The sequence below is a fragment of the Thamnophis sirtalis genome, unplaced genomic scaffold (genome assembly GCF_051295495.1).
Source record: "Thamnophis sirtalis isolate CommonGarterSnake01/CBP01778 unplaced genomic scaffold, rThaSir2_p1.2 scaffold_13, whole genome shotgun sequence".
NCBI lineage: Eukaryota > Metazoa > Chordata > Lepidosauria > Squamata > Natricidae > Thamnophis > Thamnophis sirtalis.
The window spans coordinates 42,791,610-42,814,307 of record NW_028261393.1 but is presented as its reverse complement, the minus strand read 5'-3'; the positions used below and the strand labels follow the sequence as shown (position 1 = coordinate 42,814,307).

The window sequence follows — 22,698 nt, the reverse complement described above, 5'->3', positions numbered from 1 at the left end:
GGGTAAATGGGTTTGTGTCATTTCCCAAAGAAAAATCACTTTTACCCAATTTAGGGTAATACACACCCAGATTCAAAGGCTTCATTCAGAATTCTTCATGATCTCCCCAAAAGAGAGTAATGTACAGGTAGTTCTTGGACTACAATAATTTGTTTTGTGACCACTCAAAGTTACGACAACACTGAAAAAAGGGACTTGCGACGGTTTTTCACATTTATGACCATTGCAGCATCCCCTTGATCACGTGATCAAAATTCAGATGTTTGGCAACTGGCAGGTATTAATGACGGTTGCATCATGCCCAGGTCATGTGATCACCCTTTGGCAACCTTCTGACAAGCAAAATCAATCACTTACATACAACCGTGTCACTAACTTAACAAAGGCAGCGATTCTGTGGTAAGAAAAGTCATAAAAGGGGGCAAAACTCAATTTCTCGCTCAGCAACGGAAATTTGGGGCTCAGTTTTGGTCGTAGGTCGAGGACTAACCTGTTTCCCTGAAAATAAGATCTTCCCGGATAATAAGCCCAATTGGGCGTATGAGCACATGCGCTAAAATAAGCCCTCCCCGAAAATATTGCAACACAGCAGCAGCCATGAGGTGACCATGCTCACCTCCTCCTGCACCTCAAAAATAATAAAATCTTATGGACAGAGAGCCCACTTTCCAAAGGAAGCTTTCACTATTTTCTTTTTTTTTTAGAGGCATGCAATACTACCCTGTTTCCCTGAAAATAAGACCTCCCCGGATAATAAGCCAAATCGGGCTTTTAAGCGCATGCACTAAAATAAGCCCTAACCCGAAAATAAGCCCTCCCTGAAAATATTGCAACACAGCAGCAGCCATGAGGTGACCCCGCTCGCTGCCTCCTGCACCTCAAAAATAATAAGACCTTCTCGAAAATAAGACCAAGCACTTATTTTGGGGGTCAAAAGAAAATAAGACCCTGTATTATTTTTGGGTAAACACAGTAATTGGTTGCAATTATCATTTGCAAGGCATAAGTGTCTGAAGCCTCTGTCTGTAATTGGTTGACTACAATATAAAGTCTACGTTAGCAGCCCCTGTTTTTTATTAAGCGTCAACTCTTCTAATTCTGAATTAATCTAAGAAAAGTCTGTTGCTTTGGCTTTCTCAATAGTTAGTAGGAAAAAAAATCTGGTTGGATTAAAGCATTATGATAGCAAAACCATTCTTGTCAAGGAGTGCATTGCAGCATATTATATAAATACTTTTCACTCTGGATGCCTTTGCTTTATATATATTATGGATGAGGAAGGAAGTCTTGTTTTTAAATGTTGTTATAGGGTAGCTGTTCTGACCCCCTCCTCCATCCAGTAACGAATGCCGAGACAAGCTTAACTGGAATTTCACAGCACTTTATTAGCAAGAAACCAAAACCTCGGTGGCTGAAAGCCAAGCATAACAAACAGATAAGAACCTTGGCAGCAACTCAGACTTCGATACATAAAAGCTTCTCCAGCATTAGGAATGACGTTGAATCCTGCAAAACCAGGCTCCTCCCAGTTTCTCTTTAAATACAATCTTGAGAGGAGCTTAATTACAATCACCTGGGTCCAATTATCTTTTGTAACTGCGTAGCTGCTCTCTACGTCGATCTGCCCGGCGTTGCCAGGCAGTTGGGAGGAGTCAACTCTCTTGGCTCCTCCCCACTGATCCAATGCATGACGTCCGGATCACACTCCATTGTCTCCTCCCTACTGATTCAAGGCTCAGGCGCCTCCTGGTGGCCCAACCAGCCTCTTTGCGCCCTGCTCGGAATCGGAACCCTGTCCAGGGTCCTCCACATCCTCCAGAGCCGACTCATAGGGCCCCTTGCTGTCAGAGTCTGGTGGCAGCTCCAACAGCTCCTGCTGGGCCACAACAGGTAGCCATAAATTAAAAGTGCTTAAGTTGTAATAAGATCCTGTCTTATTTTCAAGGAAACACTGTACCTGTAACCCAGTGGGACAGTATCAAGAGGGGAGGGCAGCATTCCAAAGCCTTAATTTCAGCAGCACCTTCTTAAATTATTTTCCCCAAATGGGGAAATAGAACCAACCGTGTAAAATTAACCTGCCAAGAAGCTCAACTGGATGGAAGAAGAGTTGGAGAAATGGATTTTGGTACAGTGACTCTAAACCAAGTTGCACTTTGAAACGTCGTTGAAGTTCGTTCAGGGGGATATATGCACGCTATTTGCTATCATTAGCTAAAAGGAGGGCAATCTATAGCATGAATGTTTTAACTTCCAACTTGTTCCAAATTGCAGCACCCAAAGTCCACCAGCTGGGAGACAATGTCTGTGAAGTCACCTGGGAGCCTTTACAGCCAATGAAGGGTGATGCCATTGTTTACATATTGCAGCTTGCCACTGGGAGGGAAGCGGATCAGGTAATCCCAGAATGATCTTTTTTTTAAAAACAGATATTATGGGGAAAAGCCTCCCCACCCCCAATACAGTAACTCTGAATGCATTGTTATAAAGCAGGGGGCATCCAACCGTGGCAACCTTTAAGATCTTGGCCAGCTGGGGAATTCTGGGAGTTGAAGTTCACAAGTCTTCAAATTGCTATGGTTGGACGCCCTTGTTATCAAGGGTCCTCGTTATCGCACGAATTGTCAAGCGCCAGGGAAATTGGGACATACAGGCAGTTCAAATGAGTAGAAAGATTTATTTGCAAGCTTAAGCTCTCGACAGGAATCTGAACTAACGGTCAAGGGAAATTTGCAGCAGGTAAGTCAATGGAATTCAAGTGGGCTGGACTTAGATGGGTGGGAAGAGACTCATGACATTCGACCCTCTCTCGAACTCCACCTGGTCAACTCCTCCATGAATCCCTCTTCCCAATCAGACCATCAGGCGGCCTCTCAGAATAACAGTATAATCAGAATAGCTGGAAGGGACCTTGGAGGTCCTGCAGTCCAGCCCCTCAAGCAGATTCCAGACAAGCGGTTGTCCGGGCTGAATCACAGCTTATGGGGTGCTGTGTAACTTATTACGCAAGTCTCCGCACCTGAACGTTGCTCAGATTGCCAAACATTGCGTTAAAAGTGACCATTCCTTAGTGGTAGACCCTCTTCTTTTCAACCAGAAAGCCCTAAGATTCCCTGGAAGGACCAAGAAAGGCCTTCTGTCAGAACCTCAAGGCGAGAGCCATTGCCAGTCAATGTGAGTGATACAGAATTCATGAGCCTTATAGGTCACTAGAGGCAATCTTGAAGGTGCCCAGCAGAATAGCCACCAGTACCAAGATACGCCTATCCAGATCTTTCAAGAACTAGGTTGTGTGCCCTGTCTGGCATTTTAAAAAGTGATTTGCCACAGAGCAAAGGGCCAATTCCAAGTGTGGCTTATATTTTCCAACAGTTGCAGTAGGTTTGAAGGGTGCCCGCCTGTCCTCCCAAAAGCAGAGAGGAGCTTAGATAGGAGCACCTAGGAGGCAGTGACCATCCGCCACCTTATCAATCTGTCTTCATTCCATGGGGGTTCCCATCCCGTTTTGGGGAACCTGAACCCAAACATTTCAGAATTTCCGGCAGGTCCCCCAAAGATGGAAGGTTTCTGGCTGTGTGGAACTCGGTTGCCTTGTTCTCTGATCTGATGTGTGTGTCTTCTCCTGCTCCTGCCTCAGATCTACAAGGGACCAGATACTTTCTACCGCGTCTCCAACGTGCAAACAAACTGTGAATACCGATTCAGGGTGTGCGCTGGGCGCCAGCATCAGGACTCCACTGGATGGCAGGAACTCTTTGGCCCGTACAGCCCAAGCACCGCCTTCTCATCTCAAAAGCAGGAGCTGCTTTCTCCGTCTTCGGAGCCGGCTCCGGAGCTCCTGAAAAGCAAGCGGAAGCCCCTCAGCGACGAACAGTTTGCGTTCCTGCTCCTTGTCATCTTCGCCACGGTTGCCATTTTGTTTGCCGTTATCATTCAGTACTTTGTGATCAAGTAAGTCACGAGAAGCGACTTCATCACTCAGCTTATAATTTTTCATATGGAAGTTTTACGCCTTGGGTATTTATGTAAATTCCAATTAAAATGCTAGCTGGGAACGATGGAATAAAAAAAAAAGACACCCATTTCCAATTTTTTTGCTGCTGAGTAACAGGTTGGATGGACAGGATGCCTTCCCCCCTCCTCTCCTCCCCGTCACCACCTTGCCCCTTCAGGAGGTGGGGGGGCGAAGCAACCCGGGGGGAGAGGAGGAAGGGCAGAACTGACGCGAAGAACATCCCTAGGACAGCACGGTGGTGCATCTTCTGATCAGGGTTAGCTGTTGAAAACAGCAAAAAAAACAAAAAATGCTGCCTTAATTCTCAAGAGTTTTGACTTAATTTTCACAGTAAGTCCTGAATTCTCAAGCCCAGAGAGAAGGGGGGCAGGGGGGTGGCAGGAGACGAGCCCTGGCATTTGGGGACCATGAGATGTAGCAGCAAAGATGCTTACGACGCTTAAAAAAACCGACAGTCCTGTATTCTAGGATGCAGCAGGAAGAAACCAGCTCAGATATGCTGTAGATAAAAAAAAATCCCTACTCAAATGACTTTTAGAGATAGCGCAATGTTAATTTTTCCAGTTCTTTTAACGGGGGAATGTGTGTCTGTGTGTTGGGGGGATGGGACACACTCTCCCTTCTAGGGTAGCAGCTGTGAGCTTTTTGAGTTTTTAAATCTACGGAGTCCAAGGTGTCCAATTCACCCGGACGCAGAGAGATTTGCGTTGGTCTTGAAATGTGGCGAGAGGGCCTCCCTTTCCCCCCACCCAACTTCCGGAAATGTCCCATTTCTGATCGAGATGCTTTCTCTCTCTTGTTGGTTTTTAAAAAATAAAAGAAACTCCAAACGGTTGGCCCAACTCAACATCTCCTCTCTGTGCCTGAGAGACTTAAGAAACACCCTGTGCTTCTGACTTTAAAGAGAGAGAGAGAAAAAAAATTAAACCACTGCAGCGTTGGTTTTCTTTGTTTTCCAAGGGGAAAAAAAAGCACAGCATTTTTTTTGTCTTTAATGAGAACAAAAAAAAAAAGTGCATTTATGATAAATGTTTCACTATTTGGCTCAAACTGAGCAAAAATGTTTTTTGTACTATTCTTAACATGGAATTAAAAAAGTCGACTCTCTGGGGGATTTTTTTTTTTTTTAGTTGTGTTTCTCGGGGCCGTCTTCTAACGTCATCCGCTTGATTAAGTCATGTGTGAAAATTACTTCCCCCTCCTCCTTTCTCTCCCTTCCCCCCCCCCCCCCCAAAAGGTTAGGTCTTAAGTTTTAACATAATTGTCACCTCTTCCATAGCAGTTCCGTGTTCCACTGTTTGGTCTTGTGAGATTCCCAGTCTTTTCCTTTTGGGATGGAAATTTCAATAACATCTCACAGCTTCGGGTTCACTCAAGTTTTCTTTTCATTTATTTTGGGTGGGTTGGCAAGGGTGGGAGGGCGAATATCATGCACTACAGAGGAACTGTTCTGTGTAAGGCCTCTGCAGCAAATACCTGTAAAATAAAAGTAATTAAACATTGTCTTTACAGTCATGCTACTTTGAAAGCTTGGAAACCATCCATTTTGTTCTTTGGAAGAAGAAACTGAAGAGAGAGAGAGAGAGAAAGAGGGAGGGAGAGAGAGAGAGAGAGGGAGAGAGAGAGAGAGAAGATTAGGCATTTTGTTGAGTTTTCCATATTGATAGGGACCGAAAAGTTCCACCTTACAAAACATCCGAATGCTTTGTACTTGTATATGGGAAAGTGGACGTAACTTGTAAAACTCATGTTTAGCTTGAAACATGTCTGTTTCCAAAAACAACACAACTGGCTTGTTAGTTCATCATGATAGCTTATGGTTTGTGGCATTGTGTTTGCATTTAACACCTGGGGGGAAACACACACTCTCACACAACTACACACACACATGCACACACGTAAATGATATCATATCACTATCTTTAAAGTAGATTTATGGTGCAATCTGAAATTTTATCTTTTTTCCCCTCCATAAAATGTACTCTCCTCTTTTATGTGATCTATTTATTTTGATTTAAAAAGAAATTCTGGAAAAAAAAATGTATGTTTGAATGTATTGTTCTACTTGTAGCAGAACTTTTTAAGTTAATCATTTGTTGTAATGGAAGCCTCTGCTCAGTGTTGAAAAGAGTTTTATACAAATGTTTGTGTCTTTAGTTTGCAGGAATGTTTACAACCTGTTCTCCTTCATTTCGTTTCATACTTCACTTTTTTATAAAATAAAATAGATTTGTCTTCGGCAGATTTTTGTTGCGAAAGTGACAAACAAAGACAAAAATAGAGATGTGGGGAGAGAGAAATCTCACCGAATTGGCAGCAGTGTGAGAAATACATTTTTTTAAAAAAATTAGATTTTCTGATTAAAATACTAACCAAAATTATGACTTCCTAGAAAGTTAAATCTTTAATTTGTATTTGTAATTGCCACAAAATGTTTATTATATTTCCAGGAAGTTTACTGGAAAGCATAATGTAGAATTTTATATTTACAGCTATACATTCCAGATTTGATGTACCTAGTGGCATTAATGTATTAGGTCTCCTTTTTCTCTTGTATTGTAATTTTTGCCGTATTTCATACTTATGTTAAACCTGCCAGGCATCGTATTACTAAATTGTAACTATCAAATAGATAATATATTTAATATGGCCAATAAAAATAAAATAAAAATGTTCACATTTGGGGTTGTGAAGTGTCTGTGTTGCACCTATCACACCTACATAACAGACAGTGTACAACCAGGGTCACCAAATTTGGCAACTTTCAAAGTTGTGCACTTCAACTCCCAGAATTCTAGGAGTTTCTTAAAGTTGCCAAGTTTGGAGAGTTGTGGTGTACAGAAATTGGCCAGAAAAGCAGAACAAACACTTTCAAAATCCCACTTTGTTTCTTTTTCAACACCATCCACAAAGAACATCTTATGCTTTTCATTTTCACATGGGTGACATATAAAGAGAGATCCTTGAACCTTGAACTATGGTGGTGCAGTGGTTAGAGTGCAGTACTACAGGTTACTTCTGCTGGCTGCTGGCTGACTTGACTTCCCACCGAAGGTGGTCCCTATTTTTCTACTTGCATTTTTTACGTGCTTTCAAACTGCTAGGTTGGCAGAAGCTGGGACAAGTAATGGGAGCTCACTCCGTTATGCGATCCTAGGGATTCGAACCACCGAAATGCCGACCTTTCTGATCGACAAGCTCAGCGTCTGAGCCACTGAGCCCTTAGCTAAATTATTAATGCAGCTTAAATAGAAAACGATCTTTAAATTTTTACTCCAAAAGCATTTTATTAAAATTTGATTTTTTTTAAAAAAAATCTGATTTAAATTTAAAAAATAAGATTAAATTTTTTAAATTTGATTTTTTTAACTTTTTATTTTAAAAAGTGTCAATTTTTACCCACCCTGGTTAAAAAGAAAAATATTCCACCATTATCCTTTAGAATTAACATGGCATCCGAAGAGCTTTAAAGAAAAATCATACAGCACTCTAATATTATTTTACTACTATTACCATCAAATCAGGCCTTGAATTAACATTCTTTTAGGAAGGATGTTCTAATGTATGTCTAAGCTAAAAAGATGTTCTTCCGAATTATTTGACTTCAAGGCATTTTTAAAAAAATTTATAAGGACCTACCTGTCTCTAGTGTCTCATTAAACAGACAACAAAGTTTATGGCCCTTTTAAATAGTCTGTAGCCATTTCAAGCTGATCAGACTGCATTAGACCCCAAAAGAGACACAAGAAGTATTATCAGATATTTCTTTATTCAATTCATTTGCTGCTCGTCTTGTTTCAAAGTGACTCTTTTGGAATACCTAACCAGCTTCTCTAAGCCACGCTGCCTGCGTGAGCTAGGAACGGAGGTATTCAGCCGGTTCAGGCGAACTGGTAGTGGCGAGAATCAATTCGCCCCGCCCACCCGCTCCTGCCCTATCCTGTCCTATATTTCCGTCTTTCTGGCTGAGCTGATTTGCGCGGCTGAGCTGATTTCCACACCTCCGCTGTTCTACTTACCGGGGCTGCCTTAGAAGGTAAGCAGCTGAGCTTCAAATTGCTGTAGTTTGAACGCTGCACGCAAGCGTGTTAAGTGCGTGCGCGTGCTCACCGAACCTGGTTGCATCCCACCACTGGCTAGGAAAGAGAAGTGCCATGCAAGAGCTGTGAAATTTTTAAAAAATGCATCTGATTTTTTTTTTTTGTATCCTTTATTGTAAAACCAACTGGGTAAGCCAGCTGGCCGGCGAGTGCTAGTCTCAAAAGTCAAATTGGCATCAATTCTCTGAACCGCTGATGTCTCCCTTCTCTTCCTTGGCTTCCACTAAACTGCTCTCGTCGATGTTCTCCAGCGAGGAGGCATGTTGGAGGGACAGTTCGGACAGGGGCATTGTGGGGAGAAGGCTCTGCTCGGGATGCAACCACGGTTTTTTGCCTGCGTTGTGTTGCTGCTTCCAGGAAGGATACTTCAGACAAGCTTTGTACATTTTCTTCATAAGCTGAAGCATGGGATGAGAAGGAAAAAGAACCTGGGTTAAGATCTACATCAATCTATCATCTATCTATCAATCAATCATCTATCTATCTATCTATCTATCTATCTATCTATCTATCTATCTATCTATCTATCTATCATCTATCTATCTATTATCTATCTATCTATCTATCTATCTATCTATCTATCTATCTATCTATCTATCTATCATCAATGGCTCTGTGTGTGTGTGTGTTTGTGTGTGTGTGTGTGTGTTCCAGCATAACCTGAAGGCCTTGAGCAATTTCAACCAAACTTGGTACACAGATGACATACCCTCTGGAAACAAATATTGTAGAGGTAAAATACCTCTAACACCCCTCAGTGTATGTGTGTGTCCGTGTGTGTTCCAACATAACTCCAGAATGCCTGGGCCGCTAAAATGAAAAGGTCTGAATTATATCTATAGTGTCAAATCACAGAACTTTTGACATTGATAGTGTGCATTTTGGATTCAAGTTCTGTTAAGATAAAGCCTATTATGCCTTAAAATGGCTTCTACTGTACATCATAGTGAAGTTGCCATGGTAACAGCTTCACGATGTTCCACAAGGGGGCTCCCTCTAATACAGGATTGGGATAAAAATATACCCAGGCCACACCGGGTTATCAGCTAGTAAGAAAACCATGAGCAAAAAGCTTGAAAGTTCATCCTCTTCCTCAAAATGTTCTTTGCAGGTAATATAGACAAATACCATAATTCTACTACGCTCTGTCTGCTATTTAAAAGTTATGCACTGAGGGTTATGATAAAGAGACTATATATTTAGCTTTGCATGTACTGGTAGCAGCAAGGATTGTATTTGCACAATATTGGAAAAATGGGAACACTAACCCTAACACTCCCATCCGATGAGGATGTAATTTGGAAAATATTAAACTATTCAGATGGATAGATTGACTTTAAAAATAAAAGACAAAGACAACACAATATTACTTGACATGGAATAGATTTTATGAGTGGTTAGAGATAAGAGGTAGAACTTAGATGAAGAAAGATTACTGCTATGAATGAATTAAATATAAAGATGGTTTATAATTATAAATATACCAATATAATTAACAGAATTATGAATAAGCTGATATAAAGGGAAATTGAGCTCAAACAATTCTATTATATTATTACCATTATTACAGTAATATTATTATTTTCATCTTTTATTATTTCTTTTTTTCTTTCGTTCTTAGCCGCCCGGACTCCTCCGGGATTGGGCGGCCTATAAATCGATTAAATAAATAAATAAATAAATAAATAAATAAATACTATTCTTACTAGTGTAAAGTGGGACCTTGGATCTTGAATGGCTCAGACCACGAACAATTCGGGTGCCGATTAAAAAATCCGCTAAATGTTTTATTCAGATCACGAACACATCCTCGTGCCGAATAAACACAGCCGTGGTGATTTCCCCTGCCGCGGCAATTTTCTCTGCCACGCCATTTTTTGTGTATGCACGCGCATGCGGTTTGTCTTGCTTCCGGTCATGACCAAATCAGATGCCGACCGAACTCCTGGAATGGATTACAGTCGACACCCGAGGTCCCACCGTATGTATTCATATTTTGTTTGGTTCTCTCTTTGTTTTTCTTCTGTAAATGATATGCCCTGACTGTATTCAAAACGTTTATGAATAATACATAAATAAATAAAATTAGAGTTATGCACTGAAACTCAAACTGGACTAGAAGACCTCCAAGGTCCCTTCCAGCTCTGTTATTCTGTTATTTTGTTATCCCTTTCCACCCTCTTTCTTTCTTCTCCCAGATTTCCCATCACCTTTCAACATGTTTTTTTTTTAAAAAAAAATCTGGGAACAGGGAGACAGGACTTTCAATCTTTCTCAATTTTATTGTCGCCGTTTCGGCTGCTGCTGTTGTTTTCAGAAGAATCTAAATTTGAACGACAAAAGTGTGCCTGCCCACGCACAGGGATGTGTTGAAATGAGAGGTAAGCAAAAAAACCAGCTCAAAACTAGCATTCTTAAAGGCACCACCGGAGGGTGTTTAATACGAACATATTTGCAAACCATAAATTTAAATGAAATCCAGTCTGGAATCTTTTGGAATTTTCGGTTGCCAGTATGTGTTGGGTTGGATAAAATGAGAGCAGATGTCAATTGTGGGTGCTCCATCACTGGAGATTTTAAAGAAAAGACAAAGTCTCTTCCAATTCTGGAGCCAGCAAGGTGCAGGAGGAGCCAGAAAAGCAAATACAATCCTGGGTTGCATAAACAGAGGCATAGCGTCAACCTCATCTGAAATATTAGTGCCGCTTTATAGCAATAGCCGTTAGACTTATATACCGCTTCACAGTGCTTTTACAGCCCTCTCTAAGCGGTTTACAGAGTCAGCCTCTTGCCCCAACTATCTGGCTCCTCATTTTACCCACCTCGGAAGGACGGAAGGCTGAGTCAACCTTGAGCCTGGTGAGATTTGAACTGCTGAACTGCAGCTAGCAGTCAGCTGAAGTAGCCTGAAATCTGCACTCTAACCACTATGCCACCTCAGCTCTTATAAAACCCTAGGAAGACCTCACCTGGAATACTGCAGCCAATTTTGCTCACCATACTACCCCCCCAAAAAAGATGTTGAGACTTTGGAAAAAATTCAGAGAAGAGCAATTAAGACGATCAAAGACCTGGAGACTAAATCATATGAAGAACGGCTGCAGGATTTGGGTATGACTGGTCTAAAGAAAAGAATTAGGGGTGACATGATAGCAATGTTCCAGTATTTGAATGGCTGCCACAAAGAAGAAGGGATCAAATTATTCTCCAAAGCACCAGAGGGTAGAACAAGAAACAATGGATGGAAACTAAGCAAAGAGAGAAGGAACCTGGAATTAAAGAGAAACTTCCTAACAGTGAGGACAATTAGCCAGTGGAACAGCTGGCCTCCAGACGTGGGTGCTTCATCACTGGAGTCTTTTAAGATGAGATTTGTCTGAAATTGTATAAGTTCTGCTTGAGCTGGGGGCTGGACTAGAAGACCTCCAAAGTCCCTTCCAACTCTGTTGTTCCGTTATTCCTTTGCCAGGGGCTAACAGGATCCATATGGGGAATATAAAGGCTCACATGCCAGTTGAGTGATACGTCTCCAACACACAGCTTTACGCAGTTTGGACAAGCCAGGAAAAAAAAAAGAATGGCAAACAATCCATCTTTTTTATGTTCTTTTTAATAAAATCAACAAATAGGCAGAAAAGTGAGTTGGAGAGGCTTGTGTGAGTCCACCTGAAGCTTAGTAGCCCTTGATTTACAACAGTGCATTCAGTTTTGGTCACCACGCTGTAAAACCGATGTTGAGACTCTAGAAAGAATGCAGAGAAGAGCAACAAAGATGATTAGGGGACTGGAGGCTAAAACATATGAAGAACGGTTGCAGGAACTGGCTATGTCTAGTTTAATAGAAAGAAGGACTAGGGGGGACATGATAGCAGTGTTCCAGTATCTCAGGGGTTGCCACAAAGAAAAGGGGGTCAATTTACTCTCCAAAGAACCTGAGGGCAGAACAAGAAGCAATAGGTAGAAACTAATCAAGGAGAGAAGCAACTTAGAACTGAGGAGAAATTTCCTGACAGTTAGAACAATTAATCAGTGGAACAGAAGTTGCCTCCAGAAGGTGTTAATGCCCCATCACTGGAAGTCTTTAAGAAGCTGTTGGATAGCCATTTGTCTGAAATGGTATAGGGTTTCCTGCCTAGGCAGGGGGTTGGACTAGAAGACCTCCAAGGTCCCTTCCAACTCTGCTATTGTATTGTAGTTCATTTAATGACCGAAGTTAGAATGGAACTGGAAAAAAAGGGACTTAATGACCATTTTCACACTTATGTCCACTGCAGCATTCCCATGGTCACATGGTTTACATTCGGACATTTGGGCAACTGGTTCATATTTATGACGGTCACAGTGCTCAGGCATCATGCGATCCCCTTTTGCAACAATCTGATGAGCAAAGTCAATGAGCAAGCCAGATTCACTTAACAACTGTGTTACTAAGTGAAGAACGGTAGTGATTCATTCAAACAAATGTGGCAGGAAAAATTATAAAATGGGACAAAACTCACTTAACGGATTTCTCACTTAGTAACATAAATTATGGGCACCATTGTGGTCGTAAGTTGAGGACTACCTATACTTCAAACTAATCAAGGAGGGAAGCAACCTAGAACTAAGAAGACATTTCCTGACAGAACAATGAATCAGTGAAACAATTTCTCTCCAGATGTTAAGGATGCTCCATCACTGGAGGTTTTTAAGATGATGTTGGATAACCATTTGTCTGAAGTGGTGTAGGGTTTCCTGCCTAAGCAGGGGGTTGGACTAGAAGATCTCCAAGGTTTCTTCCAACTCTGTCTCTTCTCTTTTTTCTCTTCTCTTCTTCTCTCTTCCTTCTCCTCTTCTTTCTTATCTTCTCTCTTCTCTTCTTTCTCTTCTCTTTACTCATCTCTACTCACCTACTCTACTCTATTATTGTATTCATACCTCCCTTTCTTACCTTTGCTCTAGTTGCCAATCAATGTCTCAACTTTAACCTTGCCCCAGGGAGATAAACGCAACCTGTAGCTTTCCGTTACCTGGTCTCATTGAAATCAATACAGGGCTGGGAAAATCACCGTGACTCATGATGAGAACCAGCACAGCCAAACAGGTGAGGCCCCACTCACCTTTGGTGCCAGGTACTGAGAAGATTTATTCACAACCCACTTAGGCAGGGATCCTGGATTTGGAGAAGGGATGGAAAATATACACAGCGTCAATCAAGCTTAATGTCATCCTCCTCCCACCCGATCCTTTTCCCACCTGGAAAGTTGTCCACCCACCCCTTTGGTTCAATGACCGCCCAGCTCTCTGCTCAGATGAAGTTCCTCTAAGAAGCACATTTGCAGAAGAAGTGGACAAAACCAGACGGGAAGAAAGCATTGCAAAGGAACTAGGGAGGATTGGGAAAGGGCGGTGAACGGAAGCCAAAGCAGACAAGGAAGGTGGAAGAAGAAAGCATGAAAGAAGACACAATCCCAGGCAAGGGCTGTTGAGGAGAGGAATGTTGAAATAATGAACTGTCTCTAGACATCAAACCTAGAAAGTGTTTTGAATGGAGGGGTTGGTCCAGCACTCAAAACCTCTTTGCTGGCTGGTCCCGCTAAAGAATCCTGCACCAAAAGAGGATTCATTAAAGTTTTGGAGGACAAATACAATGCAATAATTGCGACAGAATGTCCTCTTTAGCAATAGCACTTAGACTAATATACTGCTTTACAGTGCTTTTACAGCCCTCTCTAAGCAGTTTACAGAGTCAACCTGTTGCCCCCAACAATCTGGGCCCTCATTTTACCCACCTCAGATGGCTGAAAGGCTGAGTTAACCTTGAGCTGGTCAGGATCGAACTGCTGGCAGTGGGCAGAGTTAGTCTCCAAGTCTGCATTGTAACTAGCGTGCCACCATGGCTTCTTTCCTTCCTTCCCAATAATACTTAGGCTTATATACACTTTCCAGTGCTTCCCAGCCCTCTCTAAGTGGTGTGCAGAGTCAGCCTCTTGCCCCCAACAATCTGGGTCCTCATTTTACCCACCTCGGAAGGATGGAAGGCCGACTCAACCTTCAGCTGAACTGCTAAATTGCAGGCAGCAAAAGTAGCCAGCAGTACTGCACTCTAACCACTGCGCCACCGCAACTCAAACATAGAACATGGAGGAAGAAACACATTTGCAGAGACCCTGGAAACCAGGCTTGGTCTGGGGTGGGGGAAGCAGATTGTCCTGGCCCCTACCCAATTCGGAATTAGATCATCTGTTTACATTCAGGGCGGTGAAAAATAATCTATTCAATACAATCCAGAATTATTTCGGGGACGGTGATCCCACGACATCCACAGCAATAGGAAATTTAAAAAAAAATTGGCCTTGATGGTAAAATGAGTGGCTTATACATTTAATAGGTAAATAAATAAAAAGAACAACTCCAAGAAAAACTGTGCCCCCAGACTACAAGACTTAAAAAGTACTTGAATTGGGGCCTCAACTAATATACACAGACTTTACTTGACTTTCAGGTATTCATTGGTAGATCAGGTCTGTTCCTTGTGCTAATTTCTTGAAATCTAACACGCTTCCCACACTTGTTCAATGCCTCCTGCAAACCTTACGCCACACGGATAAAAACCACTCTTAGCTGTTGTGGTTGTAGCGGTTAATTGATGAGCTTCCCACACTGAATGAAGGAGTGGGTGTGTGTGAGAATGGACAGGGCTCTGACTCACACGGTAATAATAGCAGTAGCATTTAATCTTCCACGCAACCCAACAATGATTAACAGCAATCTCTGGGCAGTTTACAATGTGAGCATTATTTGCACATTGCCCTCAACAATCTGGGTCCTTCTTTTATCAACCTCAGAAGGATGGAAGGCTGAGTCAAACCTTGAGGCGGTCAGGATTGAACTGCTGGCAGTGGGGAGAGTTAGCCTGCAATATTGCAGTTTAACCACTGTGCGCCACCAGAGGTCGTGCTCCAGAACTTGGAATGGTTGACCAAGCAATTTTCAGGACAACATAAGCAGCTCAAAATCTGGTCTTGAAGCAGGTTGGGGTATCTTGCACATATAGGTCAGTTTACCTTTCCAAGATTCCATGTTTGACGTGGTTCTCATCCCAGGCTATCTATCTATTATCCATCCATCCATCATCTATCTATCTATCTATCTATCTATCTATCTATCTATCTATCTATCTATCTATCTATCTATCTATCTATCTATCTATCATCTATCTATCTATCTATCTATCTATCTATCTATCTATCTATCTATCTATCTATCTATCTATCATCTATCTATCCATTATCCATTATCTATCTATCTATCTATCTATCTATCTATCTATCTATCTATCTATCTATCTATCTATCTATCTATCTATCTATCTATCTATCTATCTATCTATCTATCATCTATCTATCTATCTATCTATCTATCATCTATCTATCTATCTATCTATCTATCTATCTATCTATCATCTATCTATCTATCTATCATCCATCCATCCATTCATCCATCCATCCATCCATTGTGTCTGTCTGTCTGTCTGTCTGTCTGTCTGTCCGTCCGTCCATCCGTCCATGGTTGTGTGTGTGTGTGTGTTCCAACATAATTCTGGAACGCCTCGAGCAATTTCAACCAAACTTGGTACACAGATGACTTACTCTCTGGAAACAAATACTGTGGGGGTAAGACACCCCTAACACCCCTCGGTGTGTGTGTTCTGTTAAGATTCAGCCTGTTTTGCCTTAAAATGGCTTCTACTGTATTGTAGTAAAATGGCTTCTACTGTACAGCGCAGTAGAGTTGCCATGGTAATGGCTTCACAGTACTCCACAAGAGGGCTTCCTCTGGTAAGGTGGAAAATCCAACATTAGAAATTATGTTTGGTCCGGACTCCCCCCCCCCCCCGGTGCTCCCCCTATAAATAAATACCCGGGCAACACTGGGTTATCAGTTAGTTTTAAATAAAATCCATTGTGGGAATGCTCATCTGTGCTGTGATGAGTGCAGCGCTGGGTCTAAAAGCACCTTTCCTGTTTCAGATCCAAATAAAGGCAACATCTGTAAAATGGGTCCTTACCTTTTGGGTCTACCTGAGCCAAATAAGTCAAGCAGCAGCTGCTAGGTCCCGTTGGTTGCACCAGGTATCCAGCTAAGAGTGACACAGCTCTGACGAGGTCCTTGCGGGGAGGGTATTTCTAGGCAAGAGAAAGCCAAATAATGGGTTGGGGTTGAGTTTTTGGTCTGATTCCTTTGTCTTTTTTGTGGCTTGCCGGTCAGTGGCGCCTCCAGCAGCTGAATCGAATGAGGAGGAGATGTGGGAATCAGGGTCAACATCAAAGCAACTTGAGAGTTCCGTGCCGGAAGAGGGAATGGAGCTGGCAGAGAGCGAGAGAGAGAGTGACAGAGGCGGAGCTTGGGCTCCGTCAGTCTTCAGATGGCATCAACAGCCCCCAGGTCTGGAGGTGGCTGATGAGGAAGAGGAAGGACAGCTGGGTCCAGTAACTGACGCGTGGATATACAGAAGGCAAAGGAGAGGAGAGCAGTGGAAATCTATGGACCAGTCCTTGGGAAGGAAGAGCCACCGCTGCTAGTGAAGCCCCACCCTAGCTCTGGGGATAAAAGGCAGTGGGTGGAGATGAATAAATGTGGCAGACAACTATTCATCTCCTAGACAGATGGAATTGTTAGCCTGAGAGAGAAACGTTTTGCCGGGGCTGCTGGCACGCCTAATAAAGGAATCTTTGAGTTCACTTCAGACGGTTTGTTGCGTTTAGAGAGCTGGGTCAGAACAGTCTTAACTGAACTCATTTTTGTAGCTGTGGACACGCAAAGCCAACACCGACCACTAGGGACTCCGTTGTGGAAGAAAAGCATATCTATCAACAGAGGGCAGCTCTACTAGATACTTCCAGTGCTAAACTAAACATTGTGCCGGTTTCTCACTACCAGCCAAATCTGGGTTAAGAAAAGAAACTGTATCACGGCAGCATGCAATGCCCAAAGAAGATGACGATTTAGGCTAAGCCAAGGGTAGGTTCTAGTGGTGGGATTCAAATTTTTTACTACCGGTTCTGTGGTAGGCATGGCAAGGGAAGGATACTGCAAAATCCCCATTCCCTCCCAATCAGCTGGGACACGGGAGGCAGAGAATAGATGGTGGTGGGGCCAGACAATGGTGGTATTTACCAGTTCTCTGAACTACTCAAAATTCCAACTACCAGTTCTCCAAACTACTCAAAATTTGTGCTACCGGTTCTCTGAACTGCTCAAAAATTCCACTACCGGTTCTCCGAACTACTCAAAATTTCCGCTACCAGTTCTCTGAACTACTCAAATTTCCGCTATCAATTCTCCAAACTACTCAAAATTTCCGCTACCGGTTCTCCAAACTACTTAAAATGTCTGCTACCGGTTCTCCGAACTACTTAAAATTTCCGCTACCAGTTCTCCGAACTACTCAAAATTTCTGCTACCAGTTCTCCGAACTACTCAAAATTTCTACTACCAGTTCTCCGAACTACTCAAAATTTCCGCTACCAGTTCTCCGAACTACTCAAATTTTCCGCTAACAGTTCTCCGAACTACTCAAAATCTCCGCTGCCGGTTCTCTGAACTACTCAAAATTTCCACTGCCAATTCTCCGAACTACTCAAAATTTCCACTACCAGTTCTCCGAACTACTCAAAATTTCTACTACCAGTTCTCCGAACTACTCAAAATTTCCGCTACCAGTTCTCCGAACTACTCAAAATCTCCGCTGCCGGTTCTCTGAACTACTCAAAATTTCCACTGCCAATTCTCCGAACTACTCAAAATTTCCACTACCAGTTCTCCGAACTACTCAAAATTTCTACTACCAGTTCTCCGAACTACTCAAAATTTCCGCTAACAGTTCTCCGAACTACTCAAAATCTCCGCTGCCGGTTCTCTGAACTACTCAAAATTTCCACTGCCAATTCTCCGAACTACTCAAAATTTCTGCTACCAGTTCTCCGAACTACTCAAAATTTCTACTACCAGTTCTCCGAACTACTCAAAATTTCCGCTACCAGTTCTCCGAACTACTCAAATTTTCCGCTAACAGTTCTCTGAACTACTCAAAATTTCCGCTGCCGGTTCTCTGAACTACTCAAAATTTCCACTGCCAATTCTCTAGAACTGGTCAGAACCTGCTGAATACCACCTCTGGTAGGTTCCCACAATGTGATGAAACTAAAACTACTGGGCCCGTTTTAAACTAGCATACTATGCTGTGCAAATCATACTGTGTTACAGTTAGTCCTCGATTTACAACAGCTCATTTAGTGACTGTTTGAACGGCACTGGAAAAAGGTGACCTATGACCAATTTTTATGAGTGTTGTAGCTTCTCCATAGTCACGTGATCAGAATTTAGCCACTTATCAACGGACTCATATTTATGTTGGTTTGCAGTATGCTGAGGTCATGGGATCCCGTTTGACAGAGTCAGTGGGGAAGATGGATTCACTTAACCACCATGTTACTAACTTAACTGTCAGGATTCACTTAATGACTGTGGCCAGGAAAGTCGTTAAATGAGGCAAAACTCACTTAACATATGACTCACTTAGCAGCAGAAATTTTGGGCTGCTCGATTGTGATGGTAAGTTGAGGACTGCTTGTTATCTGATTAAGCCCTCTGTATTGCTAAATCCAAGATCACCACAGATGGGGACTGCGGCCAATACATTAAAAGACGCTTGCTCCTGGGGAGGAAAACTATGGCAAATCTAGACTGCATACTAAAAATCAGAGACATCACCCTGCCAACAAAAGTGCCTATAGTCAAGGCTATGGTTTTCCCAGATGCAATGCATGGCTGTGAAAGTTGGACCATAAGAAAGGCTGAGCGCCAAAGAATGGAGGCCTTTGAACTCTGGTGCTGGAGAAGACTCCTGTGAGTCCCTTGGATTGCAAGGCCATCCAACCAGTCAGTCCTAGAGGAGATCAACCCTGACTGGTCTTTAGAAGGCCGGATTCTGAAGAGGAAACTCAAATACTTTGGCCACCTAATGAGAAGGAAGGACTCCATGGAGAAGAGCCTAATGCTGGGAATGATTGAGAGCAAAAGAAGAACAGGACAACAGAGAATGAGGTGGCTGGATGGAGTCACTGAAGCAGTTGGCATGAGCTTAAATGGACTCCAGAGGATGGTAGAGGACCAGGAAGGCCTGGAGGAACGTTGTCCATGGGGTCATGATGGGTCAGACATAATTTTGCAACTAAGAACAACAACAAAATTGCTAAACTAGCCACAAAGACCCCTTACCTGTTTTCTTTCCTCACTTACCTGGTGCTTGACGGAGAAATTGAGGATTACATATGACTTATCCAAGACTCGCCAGGACCTCAGGGTGACCACATCTCTGTTCTTTAAAGGTTTGGGGCACTTCCCTATCCGAGAAGGTAGAAAAGATGCATCAATGTGATAAGCAGAATTTAAAATACAAAGAAAAAGTGGGGAAGAATGGAAGACACATCATTTAAATCAGGGATCTACAACCTTGGCAACTTTAAGCCTGGAGGACTTCAACTCCCAGAATTCCCTGGTGTTGAAGTCCTCCAGGCTTAAAGTTGCCAAGCTTGGAGACCCCTGGTCTAGATGATTGCCTTAGCACTCTGACTGGGTATGAGACATGTCAAAACTGCAAAGGTTGTTCCTAATTGGTTCCTCTTTCTATTTCTTCCCCATTTATGTTCTCTGTGCGAAACACAACATTACCTGAATTGTGAAAATCTGTAAACCATTTTTTTTAAAAAAAAATCAATGGCACCCAGGATATTCAATCCACTATTCTAGCGTAGAGCAGCGACTTCAGATCAAACTGATGTCCGAGCTGAAGGAAGCTGCTTGGAATAACAACTTCAATCTATCAGAATAGAGCTGGAAGGGACCTTGGAGGTCTTCTAGTCCAACCCCCTCCAGAAGCAGGAAAGCTTATGCCATTTCAGACCACATACTGTCCAATCTCTTCTTAAAAGAGATGGACAGTTTCTTCTGGGAGTTGAAGTCCGCCAGGCTTAAAATTACCAAGGTTGGAGACCCCTGCTTTTTTTTTAAAAAAAAAATTAATTCTCTTACATACCATTTTAAGTATACATTCACATAGTGCTTATTCTTTTTTACATTTATCATTCTTATACATTTATTAATTCATTTAGTAGGTTATAATATACAGTTTGGGTTGCTTTGTTTACCATCCCTTCCGCCTGTTGTAGCACCATCTTATTTTCCCTTTCTTTTCTCCCTCCCTTCTCTACTTCCTTCCCCTTCCTTCTTCCCTTCCCTTTCTCCTACTCCTCCTCTTCCCCTTCCTACCCTTTCTTCTTTTCTTTCTCTCCCTTCCACCTTCCTCTCCTTTCCCTTTCCTTTTTTCCTCCCTCTTCTCCTTCTTCCTCTCCTTCCCCGTCCTTCTTCCCTTCCTTTTCTCCTACTCCTACTCTTCCTCTTCCCCTCCCTACTCTCTCCTTCTCTTCCTCTCCCTTCCACCCCCTCTCCTTTCCCTTTCCTTTTTCCCTCCCTCCCTTCTCTCCTTCCTCCTCTCCTTCCCCTTCTTCCCTTCACTTTCTCCTACTCTTCCCCTTCCCCTCCCTCCTCTCTCTCCTCTCTTCCTCTCCCTTCCATCCTCCTCTCCTTACCTCTTTCTTCTTTCCCCCGTCTTCCTTTCATTCTCTCCTCCTCTCTCTCTCTCTTTTCTATTGTTGTAGGTGTCTCTTTCAGATCTCTGTTTATGTTTCCTTGGGATGGTATTTCCACAAACCCAAATATAATTTGGTATCATTTCTTATTCCCTTACCTTCGCTAATCTATCCTAACTATATTCCCACCCACCCCTTTGTGTCTTTATCCCTGCTTTAAATCTCAGAAATGTAGAGCTGGAAGGGAGCACAAAAGACCATCCAATCTAGCCTCCTGGAAAACGCAAAATATAGAGTTTTTGATCTTTTTTTTTTCTTTATGCACCTGAACGCCATTATCATGCTTCCCTTAAGTCAGGTTGAACTCCTCAAATGCCTTCAGCCTCTCTTCACAGGCAGCTCCTGCAGTCCTTGTCATGGTCTTTGTTCTCTTCCTCTCTAAACCTTCTCTAACCTGTTATATAGCCCTCGGGGTATGTGGCACTCAGAACCATAATTCTACAAAGGTTAATCTTTTTTAACCTGAGGCCCCTCTGGCATGCTGGCATTACTATGTCAGGGACGCCCCATTTGCATGCCAGCTCTCCTGGCAATTTGGCAGGCTGTTCTGACAGGACGGGATACCATCAGGCGAAGGAATCTATCCTTATAACTGCTACGTACAATGAATTCTATTTTATCGTTCTTGTTAGGGGAAGAGAACAAAAGCTTTGGAAGAATTCTGCAGCCCCTTGCCTTTACACATTACAATGCTTCTTTCTTCTTCTTCTTCTTCTTCTTCTTCTTCTTCTTCTTCTTCTTCTTCTTCTTCTTCTTCTTCTTCTTCTTCTTCTTCTTCTTCTTCCTTCCTTCCTTCCTTCCTTCCTTCCTCTTCTTTCCTCTTCCTCCTCCTCTTTTTCTTCTTCTTCTTTCTCTTCCTCTCCTCCTCCTCTTCCTCTCCTTCTACACCTCTTTCTACTTCTTGTAGGTAGGAGTTATAAGGATAGCTAGGTGGCCTTCACCTGATGGCATCCTGTCCTGTCAAAACAACTTGCCAAATTGCTATGTGAGCAGGCGTGCAATTGTAAGTCCCTTTTTAAAATGCCAACGTAACTTCAAACAGTCCTTAAATGAATCATTCTAAGTTGAGGACTACCTGTAGAACATCAGGCCACCAAGCTTTACAAAAGATAACAACCCTTGCACTTCTTGTCATGAATATTGTGTTTATTTCTTAAGTTGATAACTGCTCTTTCTTTCAGCTCGAAGTTCATAGTTAACCAGCAAGCTTCCATAGCTGAAGGAAGTCTAGAACAGGTCGGCAACTTTAAGACTTGTGGACTTCAACTTCAAGCATAGCTGGCTGAGGAATTCTGGGAGTTGATGTCCACAGGTCTTAAAATGGCCAAAGTTGGACCCCCTTGCTCTGGACCACTGTTTCTCAACCTTGGCAACTTGAAGATGTCCTGACTTCAACTCCCAGAATTCCCCAGCCAGCGAATGCTGGCTGGGGAATTCTGAGAGTTGAAGTCCGGACATCTTCAAGTTGCCAAGGTTGAGAAACACTGCTCTAGACTTTGGCTTTGACCCCAGTCCATTCCCCTGAGCACCTTTATGGCATATATTTTGGGCATAATCTGCCCCATATGCTTCTGAAGGGACAACCATAAGCCACACAAAAGGCAGGTGCTCTTCTCTACCTACCAAGGATCTGAGATATCAGCAGATATTGGCCACTTTAGGAGCCGGTGAGGCCTGGTAAAGCAGGCTGGGCTCCAGAGATGAACATTTCTGAAAGCGCTTGAGCAAAGTTTCAAAATAGAAGGTCTCCAACTTTTGGTATCGAGAGAACTTCTGCCTCTAATTCCAGAAGAAATTCCAGAAGCGTGAACTAAGGCCATCTCAGTCTTGTCTGCGTCATCCCAAAAGCCGAAATTAGCTACATCTGGACCCACTTTAATTATAGCATTCA

The 22,698-nt window shown here is 42.7% G+C and overlaps 2 protein-coding genes and 1 long non-coding RNA gene across 5 annotated transcripts in view; 1 reads left to right on the top strand and 2 right to left on the bottom strand.

The window, feature by feature from the left end:
* LOC106549156 (fibronectin type-III domain-containing protein 3A) overlaps positions 1-6,694 on the top strand; it is a 69,213-nt gene extending 62,519 nt beyond the window's left edge. For both annotated transcript variants that reach the window (XM_087728333.1, XM_087728334.1), the window contains exons 25-26: positions 2,275-2,396; positions 3,638-6,694. In XM_087728333.1, coding sequence (XP_087584459.1) covers positions 2,275-2,396; positions 3,638-3,955 — 440 coding nt within the window. In that variant the 3' untranslated portion in view covers positions 3,956-6,694. The remainder of the gene's footprint in view (positions 1-2,274; positions 2,397-3,637) is intronic.
* On the bottom strand, positions 4,620-8,275 carry LOC148043153 (uncharacterized). Its single transcript, XR_015698400.1, has 2 exons — positions 8,035-8,275; positions 4,620-5,491 (listed from the first exon to the last, which is right to left on the bottom strand). It is a non-coding gene; the product is annotated as an uncharacterized LOC148043153 (long non-coding RNA).
* A 4-nt stretch (positions 8,276-8,279) lies between these two features.
* The window catches only part of LOC106546777 (START domain-containing protein 10), a 29,328-nt gene continuing 14,909 nt past the window's right edge, over positions 8,280-22,698 (bottom strand). The window contains exons 3-6 of one of the 2 annotated variants that reach the window (XM_087728335.1): positions 19,399-19,502; positions 16,166-16,283; positions 13,215-13,267; positions 8,280-8,513 (exon numbers count right to left, since the gene is read on the bottom strand). In XM_087728335.1, coding sequence (XP_087584461.1) covers positions 8,292-8,513; positions 13,215-13,267; positions 16,166-16,283; positions 19,399-19,502 — 497 coding nt within the window. In that variant the 3' untranslated portion in view covers positions 8,280-8,291. The remainder of the gene's footprint in view (positions 8,514-13,214; positions 13,268-16,165; positions 16,284-19,398; positions 19,503-22,698) is intronic. The other variant, XM_087728336.1, reaches the window with a different exon arrangement.